Genomic DNA, 18,145 nt, shown 5'->3' with positions numbered 1-18,145 from the left:
TACATATAGAGAACTTAAAGCTGGTGGCTCCTTATCGCTCGGAAGCGTTTGTCGAGGCTTACAGCGTCAGGGTGTTGTGATCGTCGTAGCGGACCTTCTCGCCGTCGACACCCATGCTGTCGTCCGACTGCGAGCTCAGGAACGACTGGTTCGAGGACTGGTTCGACGAGCCTGTTCCTCGTCGGTGGGTCGGGTAGTACCTGCCGTCGTCGCTTCCGTTGTTGGTGACTTTGCTCTGGGCGTTGAAGTCCACGTGGGATGACGCGAAATTGGCCGTCGACTGGTAGCCGTACGAGTCCACCGAGTCGCGGATCGAGAAGGCGGACGTGGTCACACCGAGAGGACCGAGCTCGTAGCTCCGACTCTCGGAACCGTTCGTGTCGCTGCTCTCCACGCTGACCGCCGTCTTCGACCGCTCCTTGAACCAACCGCTGCTGTCACCGTCGAAGCTGTTCTCCGAATCGTTCGAGAAGATCGACATCTTGGCCTGAGGACTGCTGCCGTAGCCGCCGTTGCGGTTACCAGCCGCACCCATCGCGGCCGAGAACGTGTTGTCAGGCTTGATTGAAGCCTGGGTCATGCCCATTTGACTGCTAGCCGATGAAATCATCGAGTCCGAGAAGTTCACGTATGACTGCTCCATCATAGCGACAGAGCTGGCAGTTGATGCTCCAGGGGCAAAGTGGTGGCTCATCGTCGACGCGCCAGGAGCAAACTGCTGCCGCGCAGTCGACGACACAGGAGGCGCAGCCACAATATCATCGTCAATATCTACGTCGTCGATATCGATATCCTTGTGTCTCCTCCGAGAAGACGAGTTGCTGACACCCGAGTCCGTGCCCGAGAAGCTACCAGCGTACGCGTCAAGTGGCACCGTCGACGGACGAGAACCGAGACCAGATGCCGATAGTGCAGCTCCTCCCCTTGACGATTGACCTCTCGATGACGGTGGGTCTCTGGACGATGGCAATCCTCTTGAAGAATTTTGGCCACGAGACGACAGGTGCTGGCCTCGAGACGAATTCTGTCCCCGTGACGAAAGGTGTTGCCCTCGCGATGATTGACCTCTTCCCGACCTTGGCGAGGTGGAGTACGCTGTCTCGTCGACCGTCTTGTTGGTGCCGAGGTAGGCTGCCAGCACGTCATACGTAGGGATCGGAGCTTGTGCAACCGGTTCAGGAGCAGGAGCTGCCGCTGCGTTGTTGACTTCGAAGGCGTCGGCGCTTCGCATGGATCCTCCAAACGAGTACTGTTGGTTGCGAGAAATCGGAGGTCGGATGTTGCCTCTCGATCGGTTGGAGGCCGGAACGGGCTCTGGGGCAGGCTCCAACATCGGGACGTGATCGGAGTGACCACTACGCGAGCTCTGGGTAGTACTGTATCCGGACATCGTGCTAGTCTGCGACTGGTATTGTTGTGCTTGGTACTGTTGCGACTGATACTGTTGCGGCGGGTACTGTTGCGCTTGGTTGAGCTGATGCTGCTGTTGTTGCTTTTCGTACCAGTCAGCTTCATGGCCTGCCGGTGTAGACTCCACCTGCTCGTACGTTCGGGCGTTGGTGGACGTGTTGTTGCCAAACTCCAGGTTGATGTCGGTGGCGTCCAGGCCGTTATCCTTTCCGTTCTTCTTGTGGCGGCAGGAAACGACCATTTTGTGGATGATCGTGTAGGCCTGACGCACGAATAGCAAGAAAAAGATAAACATATTGACGCCGATGATGCCGTAGGCCACGTTGTCGCGCACGCTCTGCGGGAAGTAGTCATCCCTCGCGACGATGAGCATGAGGCAGATGAGCACAACCTTCATGAACACCGACGCAATGCCGATGTAGTACAGGAACCGCAACAAGTTGGGTTGGCGGATCAGCAGCAAGATCAGGTAGACCATCGTGAGGGCCAGGATGCACAGCAGCTGAGTCGTAGCATCCCGAACAATACCAACCACTGCACCGGTCAAAATTGCCAGCAGAATGCGTGGCACGAAGAAGAAGCGGTTGTCGAAGTTGTACTCGTCGTAGTAAGCACTGTACTTGCTGCTGAAGGCGCGCTGGTCGTGCTCGTACGTGCCGACGTCCTTGAGCTCGTCCGTGTTGTTGCCAACAACGATGATACCCAGCCCAAGCGCCAGGAGCACGACAGCTGCGAGGGCTGCAATGCCAAGCGCGAATCGCGAACTAGATCCATTCGCCGAGGCATTGGACGATCCTTCCGAGATGAAGAAGCTTCCTGTCATGGCAAACATGTACTGCGCCAGCAGCAGAGCCAGCACGCCGGCCCAGATGACCTTCCTGTACCACTTGCGGGCCACGTCGCCGAACGATTCATTCTTCGCCATCGAGCCCACAACCACGACGACGACCAAGTACAGCGCGTGCAGCACCGCAATCACCACGATGAACGTCACGAGTGTGTAGAAGAACAAATCATCAACGTTCACGCCGATCAGAGCTGCGTATCTCGCAGGCCCGGACTCGCCCGCCGCGGCATACACTCCTGTAGCACTGGAGCTCGAGTCCGCGAGTCGTCGCGTGCTGTCGTCGCTGCCGCTGCTGCTGCTGCTACTGCTATCGCCGCTGCTGCTCTTGATGAGGTTGAAATTGGTCCAGGACAGCTCCTTGGAGAACTGCAGCAGGAAGGTCGGCGCGCCTTCGATGCGCAGCTGGCTGATCATGCCCGCGAACTGCGCCTGTTCCACGATGTGCGTCATCTCGTAGAAGCCGCCGGAGAAGCTCAGCGCGGCAGCGGCACTGGGCATGGCGGAGGCCCAGAGCATGGAGCCAGCGCTGACGGCTGCGGCGCCTGCGAGCGACGTGGCAATGACGCCCGACGCGGTGCTGCCCGCCTGCGAGTCCAAGAAGTGGCGCGTGCCCGTGGTGTTCATGGGCCACTGCGTGTTGCTGCCGAAGACGCAGCCGCTGCAGCTGTTGGCCTCGACGTAGCTGGCGTTCAGGTCGCCGATGTTCACGTCCGCCGAGAGGTGCAGCGCCTGGCGGATCTGGTCCTCGCCCCACGGGATGGCGTACGTGTAGAAGAGCAGCGCGAGCGCGGCCAGGATGCCCAGCGGCAGCAGCAGCGCGCAGAGCTGCGAGAGCGCCAGACAGCCGCAGCACTTGGCGGCGCAGCACAGCAGCCCCATGGCTGGCGGGCGGCTGGGTGGATGGAGAGAGAGAGTATGTGTCTGTATGTACGAACGGCGCCGGCGCTCGTGCTGTGGAGGTGGCGGACCTGTCCAAAGAGGAACTGGCTTGGGCTTTGACACGCTTGGCGGCGAGCGGAACAGAGGGAGCCGCCCGAGCTTCGGATGGGACCAGGTGCGCAAAAAACTGGAGCCGCGATGCAAGTGTTCAGCATCTTGGGGTTTTGGCCAATCACCGCGCGCAAAAACTATTCGGACTGCATTTCGGTGCCGCGTCGATGTGTGTGTGAGACGGGCCGGGCGCCGCGCTCTTTAGACAAGGTCGCTCGAAGCGATGGAGGAGCGATTTTTGGGAAGCACCGCGCCCCGAGGCTCACGAGGACGCGTAGTTGCAATGGCGACGGGTTCCGCAGTAAAGTTTTGACGATCGGCGGGAGTGTGTCTTTCTGACGCGGCTTTCCGAGAATCTGCTCCGTCGGTGAAGGGTAATTGTTGCCGCACGGCGGATGCAACTGCTGTCGCGCTACTACATGTACATGCACGGGGTCATTAATTAGCGTTGGTTGCAGGTACCTGCACAATAGAGTATCAGCGGTTTGTTTGCCGATTTTTACAAGCGGGTAACCTTTGCAGAGCGGACCGCTCACGGCTTCGGGCAATGTCAGACTCGACGGTCTACGCGGGACTGGAGTCAATTTCTCGTCGGACCGACGGTTTCAACGTCACCGCATGTCTGACTGGTGCCTCACCGATGCGACGTCGGTAATGTTGGCTACGTACCATACGGCCGAACAGAAAATGCCAAAGCGCAAGCAGATGATCCCACGAACATGGCTGTCAGATGACAACGGGCGACAGGACCGCTTGAAGCGATATATTGCGCACATGACATGTTGTGCAATCGCCAACTTGGCTAGGCTTCAATGCACAAGACTACGTGCACTACAGCTTCTTGCCGGATAAGCTTTCGTGTGCGCGCAACCACGTGTTCTCCACACACGCTTCTCTTCCAACAAAAAAGCTGTTTCTAAAGCCGTCGAGAGGATGAACTTCGGTTTAAAACACGAGGGGATGCAACCTGTGCCAGGCGCCCCAGCATACATGTACTTTGTTGAAGTCGTGGCCTAGAGAGAGACCTTGGAGTATCTTCACCGCGGAGGGTTAAACAGTAAATACAGAATTCACTCCAAAGTCCCTGAACTTTTACTTCTAGTGTTGGAGGTGCTCTTAGTTCTCTTTGTTCATGTAGCTTGAATAAATAAAATGCGATTGCACGGTATGGGTTTGGAATTACACGCTCAAGGCTCTACTTCACTTTTTCGGGGCACGGTACTTGGAATCGTCGAACCACCAGCTTAGAAACCCATGAAATGGTATGTCTACCCCCGTGGTGGGAGGTTTTGAGGCCTTGAATCTATTTTGTATCTGACGAGAACGCCTAGCATCTTCTTGAGATTCTCACCGTCGTGACACCAAGGCGCCAAAGCTCCCACAAAGATGAAACAATACGTTCATGAATAGCATTGGCTGCTGCTAACATCTTGGCTATGATGCTTGCAACCACATGCTTACGTAAACCCACACACGCACGCATTGTTGAGTCGACCGATGAATGTATGAAGAAAAACTTAAGAGACGCGAAGATAGCGGTGGAGTTCGTGCTCGATTTGGATGAAGAAGTCAAGCACAAATACGATTTTGTCCAGTTCTGTAGAACTCAACACCTTAGTTAGGGTACCAGCAAGTGGATGTTACATCTTCGCTGTTGATAGTTGAACGATCATAGTTCTTCTCAAAGGACAGTCTTCGCTTGCGAACCGACAGTGGCAATCATAGACATCGAAGCAGTGTGCTCGGCAATGCTGCCGACGAAAAGGTTTCCCACGAAGATGTATTCGATGGACCGCGATGAACGTTTGTGGAAATGGTTCGTTTTTTTTTAGCAGGATCGAGTCTCTTCGGAGGGTCTGGTTCCCTTTATCGGATCGATTGGACATTCGTTGGCAAAAGCTGGTCTCGAGTCACGAGACTTCGAAGCTGCCTGCAACTCTACCAGGATTTGGATCTGATAAATTCTAGTATCTAAATCATGATGGGTTTTAAAACCCTAGAAAAATATTAAAAAAATAGTGGAATTTGCAATCTGGTCAGGTTTTCGACTAGGAATTTGCAATTCGGTCAGGCGATTGCTAATCAGCACTTTCAAAACTTGGAACCTGCCAATCAGCAAGTGCATGATCGTTGCCGCCGCAAACCACACCCTCGACTGGGTCTGTATGACGAGTCTGTATGCACCGAAGACGAGGTCTCTCTGTGGGCGTCAGTAGCATGACTGTAGATTAGCTATTCTAATTTTAGGACAGTCCCAATTCCAGTACTGACTGATTATGACTATATTGCAAATTCCCAGTTAAAAACTGGCCAAATTACAAATTCACTCTAAAAATACGACTTTCTGAAACGCCAGAAAAACACACTTCTGAAGAATACAACCTTCCTAAAAAAAACGAATTTCTGAAACGCCAGAACAACATTTCTATCGTTTCTAAAGAAGCAGTTTCTAAAGCGAGATGACCAGCGCCACGCACCCGTTCGAATGGTACGGCCGGCTTCGCCGCCGTTAGTGCTCACTCCATGGCACCCCCAGCGCAGCACTTCATTGCTGACCTAACTCGCTCCGTCCTGATCTGTACAGCGATATTAGCTTGACGTTCCCCGAGGAGGTGGACGCGCAGTACGTGCTGCAGACGCTCGAGGTGGACGACGAGCTGCAGCCCGACAAAATCCACCGCACGCTGACCGTGAAGGGCGCGGAGCTCCATGTGTACGTGTGTCTGTATATAGTTGATGGCTGTGCTGTGTGGGCTGCCGTGCGCTTGGCTCTCGGCATTGTTGCTGACGTTCACGTGTTTTGGTTGTTGGTGCGGTGATTGGTGGTGGTGGTGTGCTGCAGCCACTTCGAGGCCACGGAGATCCGACTGCTTCGCGCCGCCGTATCTTCGTTCTACGACATGGGCGTACTGGCGGCCAGGACGCTGCTGGAGTTTAAGGAGTGAGCGAAGTAGAGCACTACCTAGATTGATCATGGTGGCGAGATGTTTTTTTTCGAATGGGGAATAAACCACCACCCACCCCAAGTCGTCCGGGTTGGACGTTTCGGAGATACCGGTATTCAATAAACTCCATCCATACATAATTAGAGGTTGGCCCACCTGCAACTCGACTCGAGCAGTATGTGGAATGATAAAAAACTTCACAATTGGCAAGCCAAGTGAACAATTTGTCGTAGTACCCCCCCCCCCCCCCTCCCTCCCCCCCTCCCTCCCCCCCTCCCGACTCACCCGATAGATTTGAAAAACCCACCCTTCCCTGCAAAATATGGGGATTTTCGCAAGCTACGGTTTGTGTGCCACGCATGCAAGGTGCAGTACCCTGCACCTCTCCGGTAATCCCGCAGCGGCAGCCCAGGTGACGAAGGAAAACCTTCAAGTTCAAGATGTTCCAGGAATTCGTTCATGAACAATCAGGCAAGGATTTCGTTTCAGGAATACAGAGCAAGCTACACACTTTGGTCGACCAGACTGGGACAAGGTAATCTCTCATGTCAGAGTGAGGAAGTTGGTGTGCTTTGCTGCGGCTCTGAATCAGAGTCTGATACCAGGAGCTGCGCGCGTCGCAGATTGTAAATTTGTCGACGGCAAAACGTCAAGTGCGAGGTAGCAGCCTCGAAATGCCAACAGATCGAAACCTTCGGTGACAGGTCCACCATCAAACGTGTGCAATGGGTAACAGCGCATTCTGGTTTGCGTCGGCACTGACTAATAGAAGTAGGAAAACCTTCTTCCTCGTTTTGGATTTGCGTGCCGTCCATGTATTGCGGCGCCTTGAAGCATGTGAGCTGAGTGGTGGTGCTTGCAATTCGCAGTGCTTGCAATTCGCAGTGCTTGCAATTCGCAGTGCTTGCAATTCGCTGTGTTGGACATTCCAATATTCGGCTAGTCGTACACGTGTAGAGACCGATGGAAGCGAAGGAGCCCGAGTTCATCGCATGTAACGGCGGCACAGGCCAACCTTGGACCACGTTTTGCACCATGCGACTTGGTTGTGACAGTCACATCTGCATGTATTAATACTTGTAAGCCTTAGACAAGCAATCTTTTTGCATGCAGGAGCGCACAAAACTACAAGCGGTGGATTTTGTTGCAGGGCCGCGTGCTTGCTCTAGGCCTCGATTGCTCTGCGCGCTTTACACTGCTGGGATGTGCTACAAACTTGACTCTTTTGAAAGTAAATGTATGGAATACTACTGTACATCCATATAGGGGGTGGACGAATCCGAGTTTCGCTTGCCATGGGCGCAGGTTGCAAAACGCATGGCATTACCGCTGGCAACGGCCAGGTTTCCGTCGGTTCGGGCTCGGTGACGTTGGCGGCGTCGCGGCAGCCACAGGCCGAGCGCTCGGCGCTATGTGGTGGCGGTTGTCGCCTGCCATCCAGCACTAACGGTGCATTTCTCCGGCCCGAAAGCTATTCCTGCCAGTGAAGTTCACTGTGAACCCCATGGAGCCTCGCGAGCAAACGGCTGCATCTCACAACTGAGATGGAGATCCCAGTGCTCACCACTGGAATGCGCTCGCCAGCAGATTCGGCCCAGGGCGTCCTGGTGGCGGCAATTGACCATGGCGCAGTCTTTCGGGTAGGCTGCAGCCGTCCTCGCAGCCGTCCTCGAGCGACCGGATGGCTTGGACGTGAACGTATAGTGGGCGAGTGGCAGGGGCATTGAGTATAGTGGCGGAGACCAACGTGTGCATCGATTACCGCGGAGATTCAGCTTGCAAACGCTCGAAATCTATTCGGAGACGCTCGGGTTGCAGCCGCCTGGGATCCCAGGCGGGTGCGATGACCACCAGCCCCTCTCGCTGCGGCTTGCTGGCCGAAACAGCCGAGTCCGCGACTCCACTCCAGTCCCGCGTTGCCTCGAACGTATTTACGGGCAGCTTCACTTTATTGGATCTGAGTTGAGGCTTGCTGAGCGCAGCCGCGGCGTTTCTCTGGAGCGGGTGTGTGTAACCAGCAAGTTGTCGGCAACTCGATGTCACCGAGACGACCGGTGGCCGTGCAGAGCCGCCGCCGTATGCTCCGGTCCTGATCGGTTAAGTGCCTGCTGCCCTCTCCTGCTTATCCGGCACATCCTATCGTTGGGGTCAGTTGGGCGTGGCGCTCTTTCATCACTCGCGAATTTGCGCGCTTAGCTTCCAGTTGGCACACGGCCGACCGGTCCGCTCTAGTTCACCATTCCAAGAACCAAGATGCCCACGCTAACGGTCGAAGACCTGGCCGTTGAGCCTGGCGCCGACAACCGGCAGCTCGTGGAGCGTCACGTGACCGAGTCCTTCGCCGCCTCGCGGCACCGCTCCTTCGACGACACGCTGGGCCGCTCGCAGCCGTTGCTGGGCCGCTCGCAGCACAAGCTGCGCTTCCGCAGCTCCATGCCGGCGGTGCTGCGCCTGTCGTCCGAGCTCGGCGGCTCCCGCTTCGGCCTCATCCCGGGGCACGAGGTCACTGACACCAGCGTGCGCTTCCTGGGCGTCACCCGCGTGGACGACCACTGCGAGTTCCGCCTGAACGTGACCACGAGCACGGGCAACTTCGTGCTGCAGAAGCGCTACTCGCAGTTCCGCGACCTGCGCCAGCAGCTGCTGCTGGACGGCAAGGCCGCGTGTGCCTCGGCCGACAAGCGGCGCGAGGGCTACTGCCGCAGCGGAGCCTGTCAGCAGCTCGCGCAGCAGCTCGCAATGGTCAAGTTCCCACGTCGCAAGATGAAGTTCAAGCTGCACCGAGACGACGACGTCAAGACCGCAAGGGAACGGCAGGCTCAGCTCCAGTACTTTGTTGAGATGGTGCTGGCGGTGTACCGCACGGCACCCAAGCGCCAGGTGCGCTGCTGCGTCAACTCGCAGTGTCGCGTGCTCCAGGAGATTCGAGCCTTCCTGGATATCAAGGAGCTGTGCGAGGATGAGTTGCCCGACTGGAAGTCGGTCAGCAACGGCATGTCCAGTGGCGACGATGTGCCTATCCTCGACACGCCTCCGTCGACGACTTCGCCGGTGAGTAGTCCGTGCAACGATGCCCCCAGCTCCTACGAGTCACCGATCCCCGTGAGAGGCTCGGCCATGTGCCTAGAGGAACTCTACACGATCACCGAGGACACCGAGAACCCCCACATCTAGACGATGTGATTCGGACTGAAGGATGAGTGGTAGTCCTCCCGTCTAGCTCGAGTCAACGACGCTAGCCAACAACCGCAGTAACTTATTACTTCGACTCGATGCGAAATCGTTTCGTCTGTAGCACTAGGACAGATTGCTGGCGCTGTCGCCCCCGCTGCATCGGAGAGCACAGAAGATGTAGCAACTTGGATCTGAATAAGTAAAATGTTCGCATTGGGAGATCCGACTTATCGATTGCTCACTAGTGGTCTACCTTTTCGTCTTGAAGAACTCCACGATGACCGTAGACACCTTGTCTTCGTCGTTGCGAAGCCCACCCATGATCTGCGAGGTCTTGCCCCACTGCACGTTGCTAACAAGTGTCTGCAAGGAATCACACGTTTTGCATTAGTCTCCATTCTTACCGTTAACCGAAAGCTGTCGACTGGGTTCACGTGTGAAGCGGTTACCTGTTCACTCTTGTTGTCAGTGAGATTCAGACTTGTGATATCGTTGCTTCCAGCGCGGTGACGAGCCCACTGCAACAGATACCACCAGTAATGAGGCATTCAAGTACAAATGGTTCCAGCACGCGTAGTACTTACGCTGAGCCAACTCCCATCGTTTCCTCGTGAACGACGTGGGGATGGCTTCGGCTTCTCCGTTAGAGGTTTTTGAGCTCTCCGGAGCTGGCCAGAGGAGACACCAGGAACACCTCGCTCATTTTGAGCACCTCTACCAGACTTTGGCGAAAGCGGCAACTTTGGTAGACACAAATCCGGCTCACGCGCTGATCGATGACCACCAAGATCCGGTCGCGGCCCCATTGTGGGGATATGCTCTTCTTCATGTCGAGTAAGAACCGAATCAACTAGTTTGTGCTTGTACTGGTTCCACTGGTTTTCGCGCTGCAAGTCACGCATGACGGTGGTGGTGTCGGCTCTAGCTGAGAGCCCAATGACTTCCTGGCGCAAAATTTGATCCGTTGTGGCATCCTTGAGTACAATCTGTCGGAAATCGACGCGGTCTACGCGGTACAGAACGGCAGTTGGTGAAGAAACCAATACGGAAAATACTGCATTGGTCACGCCCAGGATTGCTTCGTAGTAACCAAAGTAGTGCTGGCTTTATGAGACACAAAAAGAACGTTTGTAGGTTAGCAAAGCTGCTGTTGCAATATTGCATTTCGAAAGTGCTCATCTTTCTTTACCTGCAGACGGTGGATATTTCAACGAAGCAGGGTTTCTTGCGTTCTCCCAGCTTCTGCTCGAGTCCTGAGTAGCGCTTGACAAGTCTGCACTCGCCGTGCATGATGAAGTAGAAGTTGTCTTTCGGCACAACGAGCAGGACGATTTTCTGATCAGTCCGGGGCGAACAAATGCCACAAAGTTTACGTACTTGCAGGCTCGCCCTCAATCACGACAACATCGTTGTAGGTGTGCTGAATCTTTTCCATCCGATCGCACAGCTTCAATATGGCTTCGTCTTCCCAATGATCCAGGCACGCTACCCCTGCCAAGAAGGCCATTTTCTCACTATCGACAGCAATGACACAAGTAAATTAGCTCGAGTTCCTTGCTTGAAAACACGACTGATACCTACCGGAGTTCTCGCGAGAGGTTACACGCTCTTAGTGCCATGAAGGTGTCGCGATCAATCTGCATAAGCAGTGTGGTTTCTGTAGCCACCACAGACGCTGTACGCTGCTGCTCTTGTAGAAGTAGGCCGACATCGCCAAACACTTCTAGCGGCTTCATTGTGCGAACAACATAGGTCGCATCATGCGACATATCAACCTTTCCGCCTGGATTCAGGAAGCTCGAGTGCACGCGGGCACGATTCATGATCTCCTCGAATTCGTTCAGTGTTGGGGCTGCCATCCGCGAGAAATCCATGACCACGCTCATAGTACCGTACATAATGCAATAGAACGCATCTGCACGGTCGCCGATCCGGAACAGAGCGTCTCCGTCTTCGAGCTCAATCCCCTTGGCCGCCTTCAAGAACCGCAATCGATCTCTCGGTGGCAGCTCACGGAAGTACTTGACCCGGTGGACTACAGTAGTGCACACAGAGCGTCAGCGCAACAACGTACCATTAAGCGGAATCAATATACACTTTGACATCAACGACCAACGCACGGTACTTGTCGAGGAATTCGTAGTCAGCTTTACACCTCGTGCCTTCGGACAGCAGCAGAATCCGTCGAAGGTTGGCTCGCACTCCCGGTAACTCGGCGTTGGGCTGTTCCAGCCAACTCGCTCTCTTCGCCAACCTGACAGTATTTCGTTGTAAACAAGCAAAAATTTGTCAATAAATTTACATGTTCCTTTGCTAGACATGCGCGCCTACGCACATGCTTCAATGCTTGGCGAAGCCAAGTGGAGACGAAGACGAAGGTGTAGCCATCTAAAAATGTAAAATGGTGTGGCTCACATAACTCTCCCCGTCATACTCGATACGCGTGCCCCCATACTAAAACTCCATCGAACGGTGAGGGCGACGTCAACTCGGCGTGTCTGTTGTCGCTTCTCACCAGTGCGCGCGGGCCCCCAGCGCTGCCACGCTCCACCTAACACTTGCACCATAGAGCCCTCCGTCTCACGCACCTGGTGATGCCATTTTCTTGCAGATTCTGGCCCTTTACGCTCACTAAACCCCCCATTCAAATCCCCCATGGATCCCGAAAACAAGAAAAAGTGTACCGACGTCGCGGAGCATTTCTTCAAGCTCGAGAGCTGCGGTGAGTGGCAGATTGCTTGGCATTTATTAACTTAGAGATGTAGTGCATTGGTGGCAACAAACTGATGCGGTGTGGGCGACTGTAGAGCCATTCCGCGAGCGTGTCAACTGGGAGGAGTGGGGGCTGTACGACTATCTGCAGGTGGTCAAGGAGCCCATGGACCTGGGCACCATCCGCAGCAAGCTGGGCAAGAACGAGTACAAGAAGCCGGCGGAGTTTGCGCGCGACATGCGCCTGGTCTGGGACAACTGTAAGCTCTACAACCAGGACGGCTCGGACCTGTACCTGCTGGCCGACGAGCTCGCCAAGAAGTTCGAGGACCGGGTCAAGACCATGAAGCTGGATGTCGGCCCAGTGCCCAAGGCGGACAAGAGTATCCCGTAAGGGTGTTGTGTGGTTTTGGTGTTTTGGAAATCGTGGTTCTAACCATTTGCATGTTCTAGAGCTCCGAGTCTGGAGGAGAAAATTCACTTCAGCCAGAACATCTACAAGGTGGCGCCCAAGGACCTGGGCTCGATCGTGGAGCTGCTGGAGGAGCAGTGCCCCAAGGCGCTGGACAAGAGTTCGCCAGATGAGCTGGATATCGTCGTCGACAACATCGACAACAAGACGTTCCGCGACTTGGAGAAGTTCGTACTGGAGAAGGTGCCGGAGGCCAGTCGCGAGCCGATCGCCACACCCAAGTCGTCGAAGAAATCGCGACGGCCACCCAGCAAGAAGACGAAAACCGATGCGTGATCGATGATGAATGCGTTTTGAGCGTACCCGATTTGCCTTGACTTGCTTGCCTTACAGTACCGTGCCATCGCTGTTCAGGGTGCGACTGAAAGAGGAAACCGGCACGTGTATTTAACCGCATTCAGGTAGTGAGCATCGACCCTCGACTCCCGACGGTCCGTCAGGGTACCATGATAGTCACCTCCTAATCTCTTTACGCTCACCTCTGTTTGATTACTGCACTGTGCCGTCTACTTCTTCTTCCGAAGCATAGCTGCAAGCCGCGTCTGCCGTTGGAACGTGGCTTCGAAGCTCTTTCGCTTTTGCTGCTTTTGTGCGGGTTCGTCTGGTGCTTGTTGTATAGATGCTCCGGTCGCGGGACCCATGCCGAGCCTGCTAAAGTCTAAAGGAGGCACAACCATCTTCTGCGTTGGTGAGGACTCGTCATAGTCTTCGGCTGGTGGGTCGGGCTGAGCAGGAGTCGCTGCAGAAAGTCGAGATCCTGCCTTGGCACGCGTCGACTGCCACTGAGGTGGAATGAGCTTGGGTGCATCTGGTTTCATCGCAGCACCGATCCCGTGGGAGGCACTTGGAAGCGGAGCTACTGGCTGCAATTTGAGTAGTGAAAGATTGAATTTTGATGGACGCCGAGCAGCTTTCCGCTCTCGAGACTTGGTAGGCTGCTGTACATCGTTATGTCGAGTCGATCCAGGTTGATTGTGAAGTGAGCGCTTGTACTCGAGGAGTTCCTCCTTGTGAAGCTCCATCAGATCCCTGTTCCAAACGCACGATTGAATATCTCGAGTATTTCGATTCAAAGCAGCCGACGAGTGAACGTGTAGCTTACATGAGGGAAGGTTCGTCGCCGTCGGAGGCATCCCAGTTGTCACCGTGCAGCTTTTTGCCAGCTTTCATGAGTCGAGTCCATTCCTGCAGAACTGCCTAAGTTGTCGGACTGGGAGGGTGGTCAAAAAGGGCGCTTACCTCCTCGTCACGTCGACTGGTTTCAACTCTGGAGGTCACGATTTCCTCGAGCTCGTCATGGTAGCGCAATTGCTCCTCTCGCGCGGCTAGCTGCTCTCTCAGCTTGCCGATGTATCGTCGGAGATCCTCTTTGCGCTTGCCGATTTGCTCCAGCACACCGACGCTAGTCTGTTGAAGCTGCAGCGGTGGATGATACTCTGCAGCGTGCATCAACAAGATGTGACTACGATGGCATCATTGCATGCAAAAGAGCTGTTATCATTCCGTACTGGTTCGTCGTTTGCGCTTTTGCACTTGCTGCTGGAGGAAGCCTAGAATGAGAAGCGCCACCAGCACGCAGCCGATGATCAAGCCAGGCGTGTTAACCGTCGAGCCCACTGTGCCTCGAATTTGCGGCATTTTGCCCCCGATGCTCCATGCAGAGCTTCAGACTTTAACCAAAAGCTTCAACATGCGGGAAGCACGTCGAAGCCGTATTTTTAGGGACATGCTTTCTTATGCCGCCCAAGCGCACTTCCCGCTGGCAGGACATTTTCGACGCTGTCGTGCATATCAACCCTCTGGGTCAGGCAGATCGTCCCAGCCAAGATCGCGCTACCTGCGAGACATTTCGCTTTGAAGCACTCGTGTCCAGTCGATGACGCCTCCTGTCCAGTTGAAACCGGCGTACGTCGGAGAGGTATCCAACCACGACCAAGCACGTTTCGCCGGGGATCTAAGGCGGGATAGATGGCTGTGTAAGCTGAGGTGGTGAAGGGGCCTCCAAGCAAGGCATGCGCATGTACATTTCGTTCTGCTTCCTCACTAATCTGAACAGCAAATAAATAGGAGAACGTTGGGCGCTCGCTCACACGTCAGCGACGAACACGTCCTCGTCCACGACGAAGGCCGAGGCGTCCAAGCCCATGACCGGCTGGTCGGCTGGCGACGGCGTGACCCAGTAGTCGCTGAAGTCCAGGCTGTCCCAGCTCTCGCCGACGTCCACGGGGGACGTCTTGCCCTCGGGCAGCGCGGCGAGCGCCTCGAGCCCCGCGGTCGAGTCGAGGCTCTTGCAGAGCGCGCCGACGTCCGCCTGTCCGTCCTGCAGGATGCAGTCCAGCACCTCCTCGTCCACTTTGTCGGGCAGCCGCTGCAGCTCCGCGGCGGGCGGCATGGGCACCAGCGCCTCCTGCTTCACCTGCTGGAAGCCTTCGCGGTCGTAGACGCCGTCCAGCAGCACCAGGTCGTGTAGGAGCCAGCTGCCGAGCCCGGCAGCCGCAGCTGCGGCAGCCTCCGCCTGCTGCTTGGCGCGTGCCTCCTCCTTCATGGCCAGGTGGGCGCTGAGCGGGGCGCGACGCACACGCGGGCGCGGCTTCTTGTGCGCACGGAGGCGCTTGCCGGCGGCGGGCTCGGCGTCCGCGCTGGCCTGCGCACGCGCCTTGCGCTTGAGCTCGAGACGGCGCTGGTTCTTGTTGGCCTTCTGGCGGTGGAAGTCGCACAGGTTGTGGCGCTCGCCGTTGCGCTTGAGCGCGCGCGGGTTCCAGCACTTCTTGCTCGGGTAGCGGCACATGACCTCGGCGTCGTGCACGGGCTGCTGCTGCTCGAGCTTGGGGGAGGCCGGGGGCGTCGACTGCGGGGAGGCGGAGGCTGCGCCGGGGCGGGTGGCCATCATGGCGGGCTATAGTACAACAAACGCACAGGAGAGGAAGGGGGGGAGGGCGCGGCAAAAGCGGGAATGGCAGCCACGCACGTCCGCGGCCGTTCTGGTGGCGCGAAGATACCGAGAGCCACCTGCCCCCAATCGGATACGATAGCTGCATGGGTGAACTGGGTCGCGCATAGACCGGGGCCGTCAACCCATACCGGTCTGGGCATTTTCTCGGCGCGCCGTCGGGTAATCCTTTGCTGCCCCAGCCCGACTATGGCGAGCGGCCATGCATGCCAGGGTGTTGATGCCTGCCGGACGGGCCACGCAGAATCCAAGCCGATTGTCGCGCACCGTCCGAGTGCAAAGCGCAGTCAGGTCATCCGCCGCAGGCCTGCTTGCCGCAGCTCTGCGGCAGCGTTGACGAGCACAATCAGGAGCTCCGGACTTTGGTTTCAGCGCCAGCAGATTTCACACTTGAGGCCTATCATTGCGTTGTGTTGTGCGTGCAGCGTATCAACACTATCAACACGTTGAAGTAACTACGTACCGTAGAATGCAGCGTTCTCTTCCGCGCGGAGAAATTATTCACTTCGTGGCTGTAGGTACTTTTATTCATGGCTATAAGTAGGGGCTTCTTAACTTTTGCGGCGCCGAGCGTGGCGCCGCCACTAACGGTAACGGGGTTCTTGGACGCGACGTTCTCTCTTTAAATGTTGGCGCGGGTGACGAGCGTGGGCGCTCGTCGGACGTCCGGCTGCCACGAGCTCTGCAGCGTCGCGGAGCTCATGAGCCCCTCCCCCGACCGCGCCACCGCCGTGGCAATCGGCGGCAGCAGCATGGTCGGAGCTGCCGCGGCGGGCTCCGCCTTCGGGGGCGTCAGCGGGTCGTGGTGCAGCCACCCGCGCGGCTCCATCGACGGCTCCATCTTGGCCAGCGCGGCCACGCGAAGCATGGCGCGAGGGCTGCGCGGGTACGCCGCGTTCACCCACGCGGTAGAGGGCAGGCGGCTCGACTCGCCGTGCCACGAGTACTCTTCGCTGGTGTAGGAGGGGACGCCGCTGCCCATGGCCACGAGCCCTGCTGCGCGCTGCAGCTCCACGAGTGACGGGCTCGTGGCGACGCGTGGGGGCCGGATGTACTGCGTCGTGAGCGGCACGGCGCCCAGCTCGTGCTCGAGCTTCATGGCGATCGAGGCGCGCATGCGCAAGCGGCGCTCGAAGTCCGGGAAGCCGGCGCCCGCGTGCAGCGGCAGGTGGTTGGGCAGGCCCAGCGCGGCCTGGCCGGCCTTGCGCTTCTTGTCCAGCCGCCGCTGGTTGCTGTTGGCCTTCTGGCGGTGCATCTCGCACAGGTTGTGGCGCTCGCCGTTGCGCTTGATGGCCCGCAGGTTCCAGCAGCGCTTGCTGGCGTAGCGGCACTTGAGCGAGCTGAACTCGTCGTCGGTGGTCTGCAGGGACATCTTTTGTCTAGGCGGGTCGGCTGAAGTGGGTGGGTGTATCGCTGCTGCGCTGGACTCGACGCGATGCGATGGCGGCGCGCAGGCGGATGGGGCTTCGTCGAGAGGTGACAAATTCAAGAGTGAGGAGGGCAGTTGGGGTGCCGCGGCTCTCGCCGTTCGGCGTCTTCAAGGTGCAAGCAATCTTAGTTGTCGACTTAGGACCAGCGTCGACTTTGCGAACCAGTCACTTCCTACAAACTAGAAGGTACGCGTCGACGGTTACTTAGCGGCGTCGACTTAGCCAGCCATGTCGCTTTTTGGTGGGGCCGGCAGGAGAGGAGCCGTCGCCGCTGATTTATGGCCGGAGTATGCAGCCCCCCGCGAGCGCGGCCTTCGCCACCTCGCAGCGGGCTCCGGACCGATGGGCGATAGCGCGGAAGCTTTCCATGCAGCGAGCACTAGCGATCGCTGCCGGATCGTCATGCGCCTGGGATCCTAGCTGCAATCGCCGACACCGCGAGCGAACAAGCACCCGGTTGCGTTGGGGCCATTGGATTATTTGCCAGGAATCAGCCCAACCGTTGCCGTTCGGTTCATCCTGATTCACGATCCAAACCAGTTTCGCTACCACTCCGCGACTGAAGCAATCCGTGCCGGCGCGATTTGGTGCATTTGGTTTGACGGTCAAATCAACCAACTTTGGCCACCGCGGTCCGCCGCGAACTCCGTATCAGCACAATCTCCGTCAGCGTTTGAGAACTACGACCCCCCCCCCCCAAAAAAAAAAAACTATAGGCTTTGTGACTGCAGTCGCCGATAGAACATCTGCAGTGCTATCGATCACACTTCAGTTTAGTATGCTTGCTGCCTTTGAGAACTCATTCCAAGAAAAGTCGGTTCTCGAAATTCACTTTTGCACTGGTTCTCGGCAGTGATTGTAACGGCGCTTCCTGAAGAATAAGGCCCATCTGATGTAGTCGGCTGAACATGCGGCGAGAGAGCGCCGAACGCTGGACGCCCAGCAGGAGCAGGCAGGAGCAAGACAGCGCCAAAACTATCTCGGTGCCCCCAGACTGACAACGCAGATAAGCACGGAGGGACTGGAGGATATCTGTGACGCAAATCAGTGGGTTGCCACAGCGCTGGCAGGGTGACGTGTGGTGGCATGCTCGTGCTCTATGTGCCGCTGCCTTTAGCACCGCGTATTGCTCGATGCCTATACTGGCGCCAGTGGGGTGTTGCTGCTTTGCCTTTCCTTCCTCTTGGTCATCACACAGCGGGCGATCGCTGTAAA

General features: G+C 56.8%; 8 protein-coding genes across 12 annotated transcripts; 3 read left to right on the top strand and 5 right to left on the bottom strand.

Annotated features, from left to right (window-relative positions):
* Positions 1–58: 58 nt before the first annotated feature.
* IUM83_00887 (TRP-like family) lies at positions 59–3,136 on the bottom strand (the record flags this gene model as incomplete). 4 transcript variants are annotated; one of them, XM_067924694.1, is made up of 2 exons in its annotated part: positions 2,175–2,226; positions 2,295–3,136. In XM_067924694.1, the coding sequence occupies 2 exons, from the start codon at positions 3,134–3,136 to the stop codon at positions 2,175–2,177; spliced, it is 894 nt and encodes a 297-aa protein (XP_067788438.1). The 4 variants fall into 4 exon arrangements, with proteins under 4 accessions (XP_067788437.1, XP_067788436.1, XP_067788439.1 ...); XM_067924695.1 differs by having other exon boundaries at positions 59–3,136; XM_067924696.1 differs by lacking the exon at positions 2,295–3,136 and having other exon boundaries at positions 59–2,242.
* Positions 3,137–5,706: 2,570 nt separating this feature from the next.
* Positions 5,707–6,192, top strand: IUM83_00886 (EKC/KEOPS complex, subunit Pcc1; the record flags this gene model as incomplete). Its single annotated transcript, XM_067924693.1, has 3 exons — positions 5,707–5,735; positions 5,832–5,960; positions 6,090–6,192. 3 exons carry the CDS (start codon positions 5,707–5,709, stop codon positions 6,190–6,192), a joined length of 261 nt encoding a protein of 86 aa, XP_067788717.1.
* Positions 6,193–8,445: 2,253 nt separating this feature from the next.
* On the top strand, positions 8,446–9,366 carry IUM83_00885 (Phox homologous domain; the record flags this gene model as incomplete). Its single annotated transcript, XM_067924692.1, has 1 exon — positions 8,446–9,366. One exon carries the CDS (start codon positions 8,446–8,448, stop codon positions 9,364–9,366), a length of 921 nt encoding a protein of 306 aa, XP_067788720.1.
* A 249-nt stretch (positions 9,367–9,615) lies between these two features.
* On the bottom strand, positions 9,616–11,798 carry IUM83_00884 (uncharacterized protein; the record flags this gene model as incomplete). Its single annotated transcript, XM_067924691.1, has 8 exons — positions 9,616–9,729; positions 9,816–9,884; positions 9,951–10,470; positions 10,556–10,673; positions 10,744–10,880; positions 10,948–11,401; positions 11,487–11,620; positions 11,782–11,798. 8 exons carry the CDS (start codon positions 11,796–11,798, stop codon positions 9,616–9,618), a joined length of 1,563 nt encoding a protein of 520 aa, XP_067788719.1.
* A 223-nt stretch (positions 11,799–12,021) lies between these two features.
* Positions 12,022–12,826, top strand: IUM83_00883 (Transcription initiation factor TFIID; the record flags this gene model as incomplete). The annotated part of the gene is made up of 3 exons (XM_067924690.1): positions 12,022–12,088; positions 12,174–12,468; positions 12,532–12,826. 3 exons carry the CDS (start codon positions 12,022–12,024, stop codon positions 12,824–12,826), a joined length of 657 nt encoding a protein of 218 aa, XP_067788431.1.
* A 230-nt stretch (positions 12,827–13,056) lies between these two features.
* Positions 13,057–14,188, bottom strand: IUM83_00882 (uncharacterized protein; the record flags this gene model as incomplete). Its single annotated transcript, XM_067924689.1, has 4 exons — positions 13,057–13,579; positions 13,653–13,735; positions 13,790–13,986; positions 14,059–14,188. 4 exons carry the CDS (start codon positions 14,186–14,188, stop codon positions 13,057–13,059), a joined length of 933 nt encoding a protein of 310 aa, XP_067788714.1.
* A 448-nt stretch (positions 14,189–14,636) lies between these two features.
* IUM83_00881 (uncharacterized protein) lies at positions 14,637–15,095 on the bottom strand (the record flags this gene model as incomplete). The annotated part of the gene is made up of 1 exon (XM_067924688.1): positions 14,637–15,095. The coding sequence occupies one exon, from the start codon at positions 15,093–15,095 to the stop codon at positions 14,637–14,639; it is 459 nt and encodes a 152-aa protein (XP_067788716.1).
* A 1,027-nt stretch (positions 15,096–16,122) lies between these two features.
* Positions 16,123–16,872, bottom strand: IUM83_00880 (Axonemal Inner Arm I1 Intermediate Chain Dynein; the record flags this gene model as incomplete). Of its 2 annotated transcripts, none has more annotated exons than XM_067924686.1 (1): positions 16,123–16,872. In XM_067924686.1, the coding sequence occupies one exon, from the start codon at positions 16,870–16,872 to the stop codon at positions 16,123–16,125; it is 750 nt and encodes a 249-aa protein (XP_067788433.1). The 2 variants fall into 2 exon arrangements, with proteins under 2 accessions (XP_067788433.1, XP_067788432.1); XM_067924687.1 differs by having other exon boundaries at positions 16,123–16,368.
* Between the last annotated feature and the right edge of the window lie 1,273 nt (positions 16,873–18,145).

This window comes from Phytophthora cinnamomi (genome assembly GCF_018691715.1).
Source record: "Phytophthora cinnamomi strain GKB4 chromosome Unknown Contig53, whole genome shotgun sequence".
NCBI classification, from domain to species: Eukaryota; Oomycota; class Peronosporomycetes; order Peronosporales; family Peronosporaceae; genus Phytophthora; species Phytophthora cinnamomi.
The sequence above is the reverse complement of the archived record's forward strand: the minus strand, read 5'-3'. Positions and strand labels throughout refer to the sequence as shown.